At 38.7% G+C, this 12,640-nt stretch overlaps 1 protein-coding gene and 1 pseudogene across 1 annotated transcript; both read right to left on the bottom strand.

The window, feature by feature from the left end:
• Positions 1-617: 617 nt before the first annotated feature.
• Positions 618-1,636, bottom strand: LOC110767068 (uncharacterized; annotated as a pseudogene).
• Positions 1,637-3,755: 2,119 nt separating this feature from the next.
• Positions 3,756-11,106, bottom strand: LOC110767029 (disease resistance protein ADR2-like). The gene is made up of 8 exons (XM_088249771.1): positions 10,601-11,106; positions 8,463-9,585; positions 7,762-8,064; positions 6,814-7,668; positions 5,840-6,692; positions 5,369-5,760; positions 4,259-5,248; positions 3,756-3,908 (listed from the first exon to the last, which is right to left on the bottom strand). The coding sequence occupies exons 1-8, from the start codon at positions 11,104-11,106 to the stop codon at positions 3,756-3,758; spliced, it is 5,175 nt and encodes a 1,724-aa protein (XP_088105897.1).
• Positions 11,107-12,640: the final 1,534 nt, after the last annotated feature.

Below are 12,640 nucleotides of genomic sequence, written 5' to 3'. Positions count from 1 at the left end.
TAGTCTTTTGATAATAAAATTCCTTAATTTTTCTTTTGATAATAAAACCAGGAAAGGAAGGAACAACAAGGGAGAAGCCCAAACAAGAAATTTTTGAATTTTTTGGATACACAACAACGTGGCTGGTCTACCATCCAATACACAAGGGATGTGAAAATATTTTATTTTTATATCCTATGTGTATTGGACAATATTTCCATATGTTCTATGTGTATTGGATTGTACATTAGTCACGTGGTGTATCTGCAACAAGCAAAAGTTACTCCAAAAACAGGTACATATGAGACAGATTTTAACTAAACAGATGATAAAATCTCTTTCTTCATAAGAAGAACAAAAAAGTGTATATGGAAAAACTTTATAAAATTAATTTCTTTTTTGAACAAAAGTGTAGGACTTAGGATATTTCCCTTGATAAGTTTGTCCCGTTCTAGATGAACCCCTATCTTCTTAACTATCCTATTAACCATGCCAAAGAAATCAAGATTGCAATTTCTCTTTCTCTTTCCTTCTTCTTCAGGTATCTTCCTCATACTTCTCTGAATATGTTGGTTAACATGGTATCAGCGCCCTCATTGGTTCTCTCTCTTTCTTTCTCTGAATTTCAATTCTAGGGTTTTCTCTCTGCTTCATCGTGGCTTCTTCTTCCTCCATCAAGATTGTTGGCTTGCTCAGTATGGTTACCATTGGTCTCAGTGACAACAATTTCTTGAAATGGACTCATCAACTCCCCCTCAAAAATCCCCATTTGTTTCCCAATCATACAAATGACGATCCGGATTATCCATATTTTCCTTCATGACTTTGTCCCATTCTATATGAACCCCTGTCTTCTTCACTCTCACAAAATCAACATCATCAGGCCTTACAAGAATCGAGACTCGGTCCCCGGCTTGCAAACGGAGCACATCGTTTGACAATTGTCCCTGCCAAAGATAATCGTCTTCAGGTTCTTCAGGGTCACCGGAATCGTCTTCAGGTTCACTGGAATCGTCTTCAGGTTCACTGGAAGATTTTAAGGAGGCAAATGCTATCTTGGTGTGCAAAGCAGTTTGTTTGGTAAGATTTCTAACGATAATGCCAATAAGACCTTGAGAATCTTCAAGTTCCGCATAATGCCAATAAGAACTTGTTGAGAATCTTGAGTAAACGAAGCATATAGTTAACCCTTTTAAATCACGACCCATGATTCTTTGAGGAACTTCGAAGAAGACGATATTTGTCCACATCATTGACGAATTTGAACCACTCAGGAATATCATAATTTCCATTCAAATAAATTCCACCAAATCCGCAAGAAGTCCATCTCTGCACAGCAGAAGCAATACATTCTTATACATGCATGCATATATCATTACATGGGCGGTCAGATTGTGTGAGAGAGAGAGAGAGAGACCTGTAGGATGTTGTTCCTAAAATCCGCAGTCAGATTGGTGCAGCCTTCCATATGAATCCTTGTCATGGAGTTTAATGACTTATCCAAGCCTGGAACCTCAGTGAGTTTGAACGAATCACTTAGATATAATTCTCTCATATTCCGCATTTTTGAAAAATCTGGAATTGTTTCCAAATTTGGGCAGACATTTGCTTTCAGAACATACAAATTGGTTGGTAAATCTGGGATTGCAAGAAGGTTTCTGCATGCATTTAAACACAAGACCTTGAGCTTTGAAAGACCAGCGAGACTTGGTAGGCTAGAAAAGTTATTGCATCCAAGAAGCAGATCTTCTAAGGAAATTAGGGTACATAGATCCTTAGGGATTGCATCCTCAGTTAACCAGCAGCCTGCAAGACATAACTCTATTAAAGAGTTTAAGCCATGTAACGAAAGGGGTAAAAGATGGAATTTCAAAATTCTCACCAGATAGAGATAAAATTCTCAACTTCTTCAATTTTACTATGGAAGATGGAATTTGTCTGATGCTTGTGTTATCTGCTTTCAAAAGTGTCAATGATACCATGTCCCCTAAGCCACCAGCCAAGTCTTTAAACCTTGAACAACCATTCAGTATAAGAGTTTCAATAGACTTTGATTTATAGAAATTCAGTGGGAGATCCTCTAGATGGGTGCAGCCTTCAAGATTTACCAAAGAAAGTCTTCCAAGATCCCCGATGGATGAGTGAACCTTAATCAACTTCTCACAACCTTTCAATATCAACTTCTCGAGATTTGGGAATTTTGAAAAGTCTGGTGATTTTGTTATGTGATTATCATATTCGACATGAATGATGTCATCATTATTGACCATATTTTGATATGGGCGTCGTTCATACGCATAAAGATGGTAATCAATCATATTTTCGTTCATAAATTTGTCCCATACCAGACTAACACTTGTTTTCTTCACCTTCACCGAATTATATTCGTGTATTATTTCAATCAAGACTTTATCGCCGTCTTGCAATTTGAGCTCGTCATTTGATAATTGTCCCTGCCAAAGATGATAACCATTATTTGGACAAACGGGTTTGATCCTGGCGTCAAGCTCAGTACCCTCGGTCATGTTTTTAATGCGAATACGACAACCGTATAAGTCTGAAGAGCAAACGAAGGACAAAGTTAACCCTTTCAAAATACGACCAACACTTTGAGGCACAGTGAAATACACAATATTTTCTTCATGGACACAGTGGAACCAATCAGGAATATCATTTCCACTGAGAAAAATGCCACCATATCCGCAAGAAGTCCATCCCTATACCATGTAGAGCCAAATTTCTATAAGAAATACATTCTTATGCATGCATGTGTACATGTGCGTTGTATGTGATAGAAAGAGAAACAGGTATGTGTGTGTTTGAGAGAGAGAGAGAGAGAGAGAGAAGGATTGACCTTTAGGAAATCATATTTTCCTCATATCTGTTACGGATGCGGTGGTGGGTGTGGCTGTGACGGGGCTTCTTCAGGTGATAGTGGTAGGGTTTATTTAAGCTCATGGGTTGTTTTAGAGTTTTGGTTATATTGGATTTGTGAGCTTTGTTTGGGCTTATGGCTAATTATGGTGATATGAGCTATTTGTTTTAGTGCAGCTTTTGTCCGCGTTAGTTTTACTTTTAGCATGTTAATTTGTTGCCCTTTTGGAATTGGTATTTTAGATGTCATGTTGATGTCTTTGATTGTACCGTTGAAGTTTATCTCATGAAATTTCTACTTGATAAAAAAAAAATTATAAAATGTTCTAGATTATTACAATGAATTGTGGGGGTAACCCTGTGAAGTATTTGTGAATTTTTATTTTTATTTTTAAAAAGGAATATAATTAACATCATACTGTAGCTATATGGGTTATAAAATTTAATATTACAAGTTAAAGGAAAATGAAGACATACAGTGTGTAAAAGCATAAGATATCAAGAGAAAGAGGGTTCTAATCAAGGGCCAAAAGCATAAGATATCATGTTTTTTTGTCGGTTTTGTAATGGGTATTTTTGTAACAAAGTAGACTGGGTTTTGGGTTTTTTTTTGAAAAATTGTGTTTGGGTATCTAGTAATATTATTGTAGTGGCAGTTTTTTAAATTGTACAATTTTCAAGGTTTGTTTGTATTAGTAAGTCCATTGAATAGTCCAACTGGGCTGTTTTATAGAATTTGGATTGCATATGATTTTTCTATATTTTGGGATCCATGTTTGGGCTTAAATGTTAAGCTCATGTATTATTCGGCCTTGTAAAGAGTTAGGTGTGCAAGGCATGTGAGTTGTTAGTGGTGAGTTAAGACGGCTATATAAGGTGTAATAGTGCTGTAGTTTAAAAGATTAAGAAATACAGAAATCAAGATTGCAATTTCTCTCCGCTTTATCATGGCTTCTTCTTCCTCCATCCAGATTGATGGCTTGCTCAGTATGGTTACCATTCGTTTCATTCGTCTCAGTGACAACAATTTCTTGAAATGGACTCATCAGCTCCCCCTCAAAAATCCCCATTTGTTTCCCAATCATACAAATGAGTATCCGGATTATTTTCCTTCATGAGTTTGTCCCATTCTAGATGAACCTGTCTTCTTCACTCTCACAAAATCAACATCATCAGGCCTTACAAGAATCGATACGTGGTCACCGCCTTCCAAACGGAGCACATCGTTTGACAATTGTCCCTGCCAAAGATAATCGTCTTCAGGTTTACTGGAAGTTTTTACTGAGGCAAATGCTATCCAGGAGCGCATTTCTTTGGCAACCATTCACAATCAACGTGGGTGAGAAAAACAATTGAAGAAAAGACTAAATAAAAAACTTTTAAGATGCGCGAAACACCCCTTCACTGCTAATTGTTCATCCACAGCACTAGATTGATTAGTCCGAACAAATGCGTCATGGCTCCGTCCTGCTCCATCATCCGGCCGTGCGTCATGGCTCCGTGCTAATTGTTCATGTATAACACTGCCCCTGAAAAATGCGTCATCAACTCCCCCTGATAAATCCCGATTTGTTTCCAAATCATACAAATGAGGATCCGGATTATCCATATTTTCCTTCATGACTTTGTCCCATTCTAATTGTTCATCTACAGCACTCGATTGATTAGTGCGGACAAATGCGCCATGGCTCTGTCCTGCCCCATCATCAGCTCCTCCAGAAAAATCCAGATTTTCCATGATAGACAATGACAAACGAGTACATAGATCGCCATGGCCGAGAGGATCGTCTTCCACTGCTGATTCTTCATCTATAGCACTCACTTGATCACTGGGAACAGATGCGTCATGGCTTAGTCTTGCCTCATCATCAGTTTCCCCCAAAAAATCCCGATTTGTTTCCCAATCATACAAATGAGGATCCGGATTATTTTCCTTCATGACTTTGTCCCATTCTAGATGAACCCCTGTCTTCTTCACTCTCACAAAATCAACATCATCAGGCCTTACAAGAATCGATATGTGGTCACCGCCTTCCAAACCGAGCACATCGTTTGACAATTGTCCCTGCCAAAGATAATCGTCTTCAGGTTCATCGTATATGTTGGGTTTTACCGAGCCAAATGCTATCCGGGTGTTCAAAGCAGCTTGTTTGGTAAGATTTCTAACGATAATGCCAATAAGACCTTCTTGAGAATTTTCAAATTCCGGATCATGCACATAAGACCTGCTTGAGTAAATGAAGCATATAGTCAACCCTTTTAAATCACGACCCATGATTATTTGAGGAACTTCAAAGAAGACGATATTGTCCACATCATTGACGATTTTGAACCACTCAGGAATATCATAAATTCCATTCAAATAAATTCCACCAAATCCGCAAGAAATCCATCTCTGCACACCAGAAGCAAGACATTCTTATACATGCATGGATATATCATTATATATATGGGCCGCATCTGCAACTGTGCCTTTGTATTTGTTTGTGTGTGTGAGAGAGAGAGAGAGAGAGACCTGTAGGATGTTGTTCCTAAAATCGGCAGTCAGATTGGTGCAGCCTTCCATATGAATCCTTGTCATGGAGTTTAATGACTTATCCAAGCCTGGAACCTCAGTGAGTTTGAACGAATCACTTAGATACAATTCTCTCATATTCCACATTTTTGAAAAATCTGAAATCGTTTCCAATTTTGGGCAGCCATTTGCTTTCAGAACATACAAATTCGTTGGTAAATCTGGGATTGCAAGAAGTTCGCTGCATGCATTTAAACAAAGGACCTTGAGCTTTGAAAGACCAGCGAGACTTGGTAGGCTACGAAACAAATTGTCTTCTAGAAGCAGATGTTCTAAGGAAATTAGGGTACATAGATCCTTAGGGATTGCATCCTCAGTTAACCGGAAGCAGCCTGCAAGACATAATAACTCTATTAAAGAGTTTAAGCCATGTAACGAAAGGGGTAAAAGATGGAATTTCAAAATTCTCACCACATAGAGATAAAATTCTCAACTTCTTCAATTTTACTATGGAAGATGGAATTTGTCTGATGGCTGTGTCATCTGCTTCCAAAATTGTCAATGATACCATGTCCCCTAAGCCATCAGCCAAGTTATGAAAACTTGAACAACCATTAAGTATAACAGTTTCAATAGACTTGGATTTATAGAAATTCAGTGGGAGATCCTTTAGCCTGTAGCAGCCTTCAAGATTTACAAAAGAAAGTCTTTCGAGATCCCCGATGTATGAGTGAACCTTATACAACGACGTACAACCTTTCAATATCAACTTTTCGAGATTTGGGAATTTTGAAAAGTCTGGTGATTTTGTTATGTGAATATCATCTTCGACATGAATGATGTCATCATCATTGACCAGATTTTGAGATGGGCGTCGTTCATAAAGATGGTGGTAATGAATCATATTTTCGTTCATAAATTTGTCCCATACCAGACTAACACCTGTTTTCCTCACCGTCATAAATTTGTCCCATAAAGATGGTGGTCTGTCTATTATTATTTCAATCAAGACTTTATCACCGTCTTGCAATTTGAGCTCGTCATTTGATAACTGTCCCTGCCAAAGATAATAACCCTCAGTTTGACCAACACTCGGTGTTATCCTGGCGTCAAGCTCAGTACCCTCGGTCATGTTTTTAATGCTAATACGACAACCGCTTAAGCCTGAAGGGAGAACGGAGGACAAAGTCAACCCTTTCAAATTACGACCAACACTTTGAGGCACAGTGAAATACACAATATCATCGTCATGGACACAGTGGAACCAATCAGGAATATCATTTCCACTGAGAAAAATGCCACCATATCCGCAAGAAGTCCATCCCTATACCATGTAGAGCCAAATTTCTATAAGAAATACATTCTTATTGTATGTGATAGAAAGAGAAAGACATGTGTGTGTGTGAGAGAGAGAGAGAGAGAGAGAGAGAGAGAGAAGGATTGACCTGTAGGATGTTCTTCCTAAAATCGGCAGTGAGATTAGTGCAGTTTTCCATATGAATCCTTGTCATAGAGTTTAATGACTTATCCAGGCCTGGAATCTCAGTGAGTTTGCGCGGATCACTTAGATACAATTCTCTTATATTTGACATTTCTGAAAAATCTGGCATTTTTTCCAATGCAATGCAGCAATTTGCTCGTAAGACTTTCAAATTTGTTGGTAAATCTGGGATTGCACGAAGATTTTTGCACTCATTTAAAGACAAATCATGAAGCTTTGAAAGACGACTGAGGCTTGGTAGGCTGCAAAAATCATTGTGTGCAAGATCTAATCTTTCTAAGGAAATTAGGCTATCAAGATCCTTAGGGAATGCATCATCAGTTAAACTCCTGTTTGCAAGACCTAATTCTCTTAAAGAGCTTAAACTTTGCAATGGAGGCAAAAGATTTGTTGATGGCGACCTTGTCACATGACTTAAAGATAAAGCTTTCAGTTTCTTCAATTTTAATATGGAAGATGGTATTTGTCTTATGGCTGTCTCATCTGCTTTCAGAGTTGTCAATGATACCATCTCCCCTAAGCCATCAGCCAACTTTTCAAAACGTGAACAACCATCAAGTAGAAGAGTTTCAATAGACTTGGAATTATAGAACTTCAGTGGGAGATCCCTTAGCATTCTGCAGCGTTGAAGATTTACCAAAGAAAGTCTTCCAAGATCCCCGATGGATGAGTGAATCTCAGACAAACTCAAACAGGATCGCAATATCAATTCCTCTAGATTTGGGAGTTTTGAAAAGTCTGGTGATTTTGTTAGCCCGGGGGAATAACTGAGATTAAGGATTTTCAAATTCTGATGCAACTGTTACACAAAAACAAAATTAGAAGGGAAATTAAATTCAAATTCTTACACATAAATTAAACCAAAATGAAGAGAAGGTTGAGATTATTATACCTTGCAATCCTTCCAAACTATTTTGAGTTCGCTCCACTGCAGGTCTAAAGCAACTAGTTTTGGTTGCATAGGAAAGTCATCTGGTATGGACTCTAAAGGAAAATAAAGCCAGCACAACCATATTAACTCTTTGGGAAAATCTTTGTACTCTCCAGTGAGCTTTACTCCGCGGAGGTGGAGTAACCTCAGTTTTTTCATGTTGGTAAATGCTTGTGCACTGAATCTAGTCAAATATAGATCCAAATCTCTAAACCGTCGATGCAAATCTAGAGAAAAAGCAACTCCTTCAATTTCTTCAGTTCCCTGTTAACAAAAGATACCGAGTTAGAAAAATGATTTACAAACATGAAAATCCGTGTATGTATTAACCAAAAGGTATAATTAATAGTATTGGACATATTTTTTGTTGGTTATGCCTAATTGAGCTTTGACCTTAATGGATATAATATAAGAAATGGCAACGGAGTCTAGCAAAGTGAAAAATAGTATAAACTTGCAAACTAAGGTCTCAAGTTTAAATTCATCTGCCTCGATCTCCATCTCCATCTCTTCCTCAAGTTTTACTTTAATTTAGACTATCTCTTGTAATAAACAAAAAAAAATAAAGAAATGGAGAAAGACATTTTAATTGATTATAGACACGGGATACATATGCTTCTCTTGCATGATGCATTCTAAAACTTAATTGGGAAAGTACTTACAGATTCGTTGTTCAATACATCTGTTATGTCTTCACGTTTCCACAATCTACTAAATTTTTCAGGGTGACCATGGGCATTTTCAGAAACGATCTCCCTTCCCATGTCTCGAAGCAAATCATGCATCCTCAGGTTGTCAAACTCAGAAACAGTTACAAGGCACCGTTCAATGAGGACACTGATTCCTATCGTTGCAAAAAAGCCACATCCATCTAATATTTTTGTTACATGGTTCTTGCCATGTCCAATAAAGAAACAAGATATATCAAGGAATATCTTTCTCGTTGTATCATCAGGTAGCCCGTCAAAGCTTATTCTGAGTATTTTTTGAATATCTCCATCAGGATTTCTTTTCAATTTCTCCAAATGGTTTTCCCACTCTGCTATGGGTCTTTCAATCAGAAAAGACCCTTCAACTCGAAGTGCTAGTGGCAAGCCTTGACAGTAACGAATTACACGTTTTGAGAGGTCAAGGTATTCATGATCAGGATAATCTCTTTTGAAGGCATGCCTACTAAAGAGCTCTAGAGCTTCTTCCTCATCCATTTCTTCAGCGGGATATGTGCTATCCACTCCAACTTGCTGTAGCAAATGTTTATTTCTTGTTGTTATAACAATTCTACTTCCAGGACCAAACCAATCACGAGCTCCAGCTATTGCTTTTAGTTGCTGTAGATCATCTGCATCGTCAATTATGACAAGTACTCTTTTATGGCCAAGTCTTGTTCTTATCATATCGATCCCTTTAGGAACAGTGCCAACCTTTATGCCCTCGCTTTTCAAGATATCATTTAGAAGTTGTTCTTGCAAACCAACCAGACCATTATTGCGTTGGTTTGCAAATACTTCCCTCACGTTTTCAAGGAAACTCCTACGACCTTCAAAGATACGTTCAAATTTGTTATAAATGGTTTTGGCAATCGTTGTTTTTCCAATGCCGCCCATCCCCAAAATACCAATCATGCGAACAACATTATTAGAACCTGAATTTTCAATATCCAAGTGATTACTCAAAACCTTCACCCGAGAAGTAATTCCAACAAGGTGTTCGATGTCTAATTGGTATTTGCTGTACAACTGCTTATTAACCTCCCTAAGAATTTTCTTGATAAACTTGGCTTCATGCCTGGCAATTAAACAAAGAAGCAGAACTACGAATCATTCGATGTGGAACAAACTACAAGGTTAAATTGAATCCCTAACTTAATAATTTAGAATGAGCAAATTATTTTCTTTTTTTATACATCAAATATGGACAGAAAAACATAGTTGGAAAAACAAAAACAAAAAGGACAGAAAACATATGGTAGTTAAGTAAGGAGATGATAATCCAAGGAATAAGAAATTAGTAATTACCCATTATCAGCATTTTTAAGATCTTCCCCACACAAATCTGCAGCTTGAGTGAGGGCATTTCTCCACCGCTGTACCTTTTCTTTCTCATGTTTACCTTCACAGATGCCCGCTTCATGTTTCCTAAATGCTTGTTCAAAACTATCTTTTTGGTTCCGGACATCTGAAGCCTCAACATTATAGAACAATGGAATAACCTGTTGCCCCAATCTTTCTCTACACTCCATGATCTTCACCAGCTCATCAAGACACCAACTGGAATCGGCATACCGCTTTGAGAAGACAATTATCGAGATCATGGACCCGTCGATTGCCTGCTTCAGTTGGGTTTTTATAAATTCCGCTCTTTTTAGCTCGTTGTCGTCAAGAAAGGCGCGGATCCCAGCATCAGATAATGCGGCGTGGAGGTGGCCTGTGAAGCCCTTGCGTGTGTCTTCACCTCTAAAGCTCAAAAACACTTGGTAGTTTCTGTTCACCAAGTTATTAACCACCCCAAGAATTTTCTTGATAAACTTTGCTTCATGCCTGGCAATTAAACACAGAAGCAGAACAAACTACAAGGTTAAATTGAATCCCTAACTTAATAATTTAGAATTAAGATATAATTAACAATTAAGGTTGGGATTTAACATCAAATGTTAAATGGATCTTACATTATCGAGTAAGAACGAATGGATAATTAAAACCAAACCATAGTTAAAACATAGTGGGAAAAACAAAAAGGACAGAAAACATATGGTTGTCAAGTAAGGAGATGATAATCGAAGGAACAAGAAATTAGTAATTACCCATCAGCATTTTTAAGATCTTCCCCCCACAAATCTGCAGCTTGAGTGAGAGCATTTCTCCATCGCTGTACCTTTTCTTTCTCATGTTTACCTTCACAGATGCCCGCTTCATGTTTCTCAAATGCTTGTGCAAAACTACCAGTTTGTTCCCGGACATCTGAAGTATCAACATTATAGAACAATGGAATAACCTGTTGCCCCAATCTCTCTCTACACTCCATGATCTTCACCAGCTCGTCAAGACACCAACCAGAATCGGCATAACTCTTGGAGAAGACAATTATGGAGATCATGGACCCGTCGATTGCCTTCTCGAGTTGGGTTTTTATAAATTCCGCTCTTTCTAGCTCGTTGTCGTCAAGAAAGGCGCTGATTCCGGCATCAGATAATGCGGCGTGGAGGTGGCCTGTGAAGCCCTTGCGTGTGTCTTCACCTCTAAAGCTCAAAAACACTTGGCACTTCCAAGTTCTTGAGGAGGGGGCTTCAATGGATGTCCTGTCACCCATTAATTGGTACTACAGAGAACGCTTTACGAGAAAGGACCCGACCCTCTAGGGCACGCAGTGATGCAGGCCCAAATAGTTCCCAAAAAAAAAATGAAGAACCAACAGAAAGAGGGAGACCACTCTCCCACAGCTTCGAAGGCGAAAGCAAATGGCCAAGGGAAGCAAGAATCTAAAAATGGTTGATCACATGTTTATCAACTCAGAATTGATGTAGCACATAAATTAGTTAAAGGTATAGTTCCTAATGTTTTCAAAGAGAACAAATATAGTGTTTCTATCCATTTTTAGAGGTTTGCAAGTCATCCTTTTAGCAGGAAAAAAAAAAAACAGATGTACCTTTCCCTACTCGGGTGGATCAGGGGTGGGCTAAATGTTATTTTGGGTTGAAAAAGAAGAAAAGTGTTAGTAAAGATAAAGACAAGACATAGACAAGTCCCTAAACCAAGGAAAAGCTTGTCTACCATCTCTCATACTTTTCCATGTTTACATATCCATGTTTTAGGGAAACATTTCCAGGTTTTGTGATATTAGGTGTAACTAATAATTAACCAATGTACAATTGCATATATCTCTCCATGTGAGTAATACAATTTCAGATTAGCATTCTCTGCAAAACTTTTCCAATTTCAGATTCTCTACTCTATCTTTGGCATGGTATCAGAGCAATCGATTTTGGTTGCCTCTGCATAACCTTGTTCTTGCCTAATCTCTACCTATCATTGCCCATAATTTGCTGTTATAGTGTTCCTATCTCATACTTTGCCTATCAACTCCACGGGCGACTCCTCTAAAATCGACTCCACCAAGATCGACTCCACAACTCCACCACCCCGGTCCTCTCATGACTACTCTCCAATTACTCCTGATAAGTTGGATGGGTCCAACTATCCTGCATGGTCTCGTAGTGTTCGCTTGGCCATCACTGCTCGTCGTATAGCTGGCTTCATTAATGGTAAAAAGATTGCTCCTGCCATTGATGATCCTAGCTATGAAGCTTGGGATGAAGATAACTGTTTGGTGCAGTCATGGCTCCTCAACTCCATGACCAAAAATGTATGTGCCTTATTTGATCACTGCTCAACGGCTTATGCGGTGTGGGATGCAGCTCGGAAGACATATACTGTTACTCAGAATAGCTCCAAGTTGTACCAACTCCGTCGTCAGTCCGTCACCACCTCTCAAAGTGGTGAACCTGTGAATGTCTTCTATGAAAAATTACACATAATATGGCAGGAAATTGACAGTCTCCGTCCCTGCAAACATACCAATCCCGATGATGTGGCTCTTCACCAACAAGCACTTGAAGTTGAACGAGTGTACGATTTTTTGAGAGGACTTGATCCCAACTTTGATTCCGTTCGTAATCGGATTCTTGCCATGAACCTGCTTCCAGCTGTCATTGAAGTTTATGCACTTGTGGCAGAAGAAGATAATCGTCAATCTTCCATGCTTGGCGGTGGAAGTGCAATGACGGTCAAGCCATATCGGCCACCACACCGTACGTCCTCCGGACTTCCCTCCCGGGATCCCAAAA

Source organism: Prunus avium, chromosome 1, assembly GCF_965620075.1.
Source record: "Prunus avium chromosome 1, drPruAviu1.hap1.1, whole genome shotgun sequence".
In the NCBI taxonomy this organism is placed as follows: domain Eukaryota; kingdom Viridiplantae; phylum Streptophyta; class Magnoliopsida; order Rosales; family Rosaceae; genus Prunus; species Prunus avium.
This window is presented reverse-complemented; position numbering and strand designations above follow the sequence as displayed.

Coding starts and splice junctions, on each gene's coding strand:
- LOC110767029 (XM_088249771.1), bottom strand. CDS start 11,106: ATGGGTGACAGGACATCCATTGAAGCCCCCTCCTCAAGAACTTGGAAG. Junction 5,761..5,839: donor GAGAATTTTATCTCTATGTG/GTGAGAATTTTG, acceptor TATGTCTTGCAG/GCTGCTTCCGGTTAACTGAG. Junction 5,249..5,368: donor TTAGGAACAACATCCTACAG/GTCTCTCTCTCT, acceptor TCTGGTGTGCAG/AGATGGATTTCTTGCGGATT.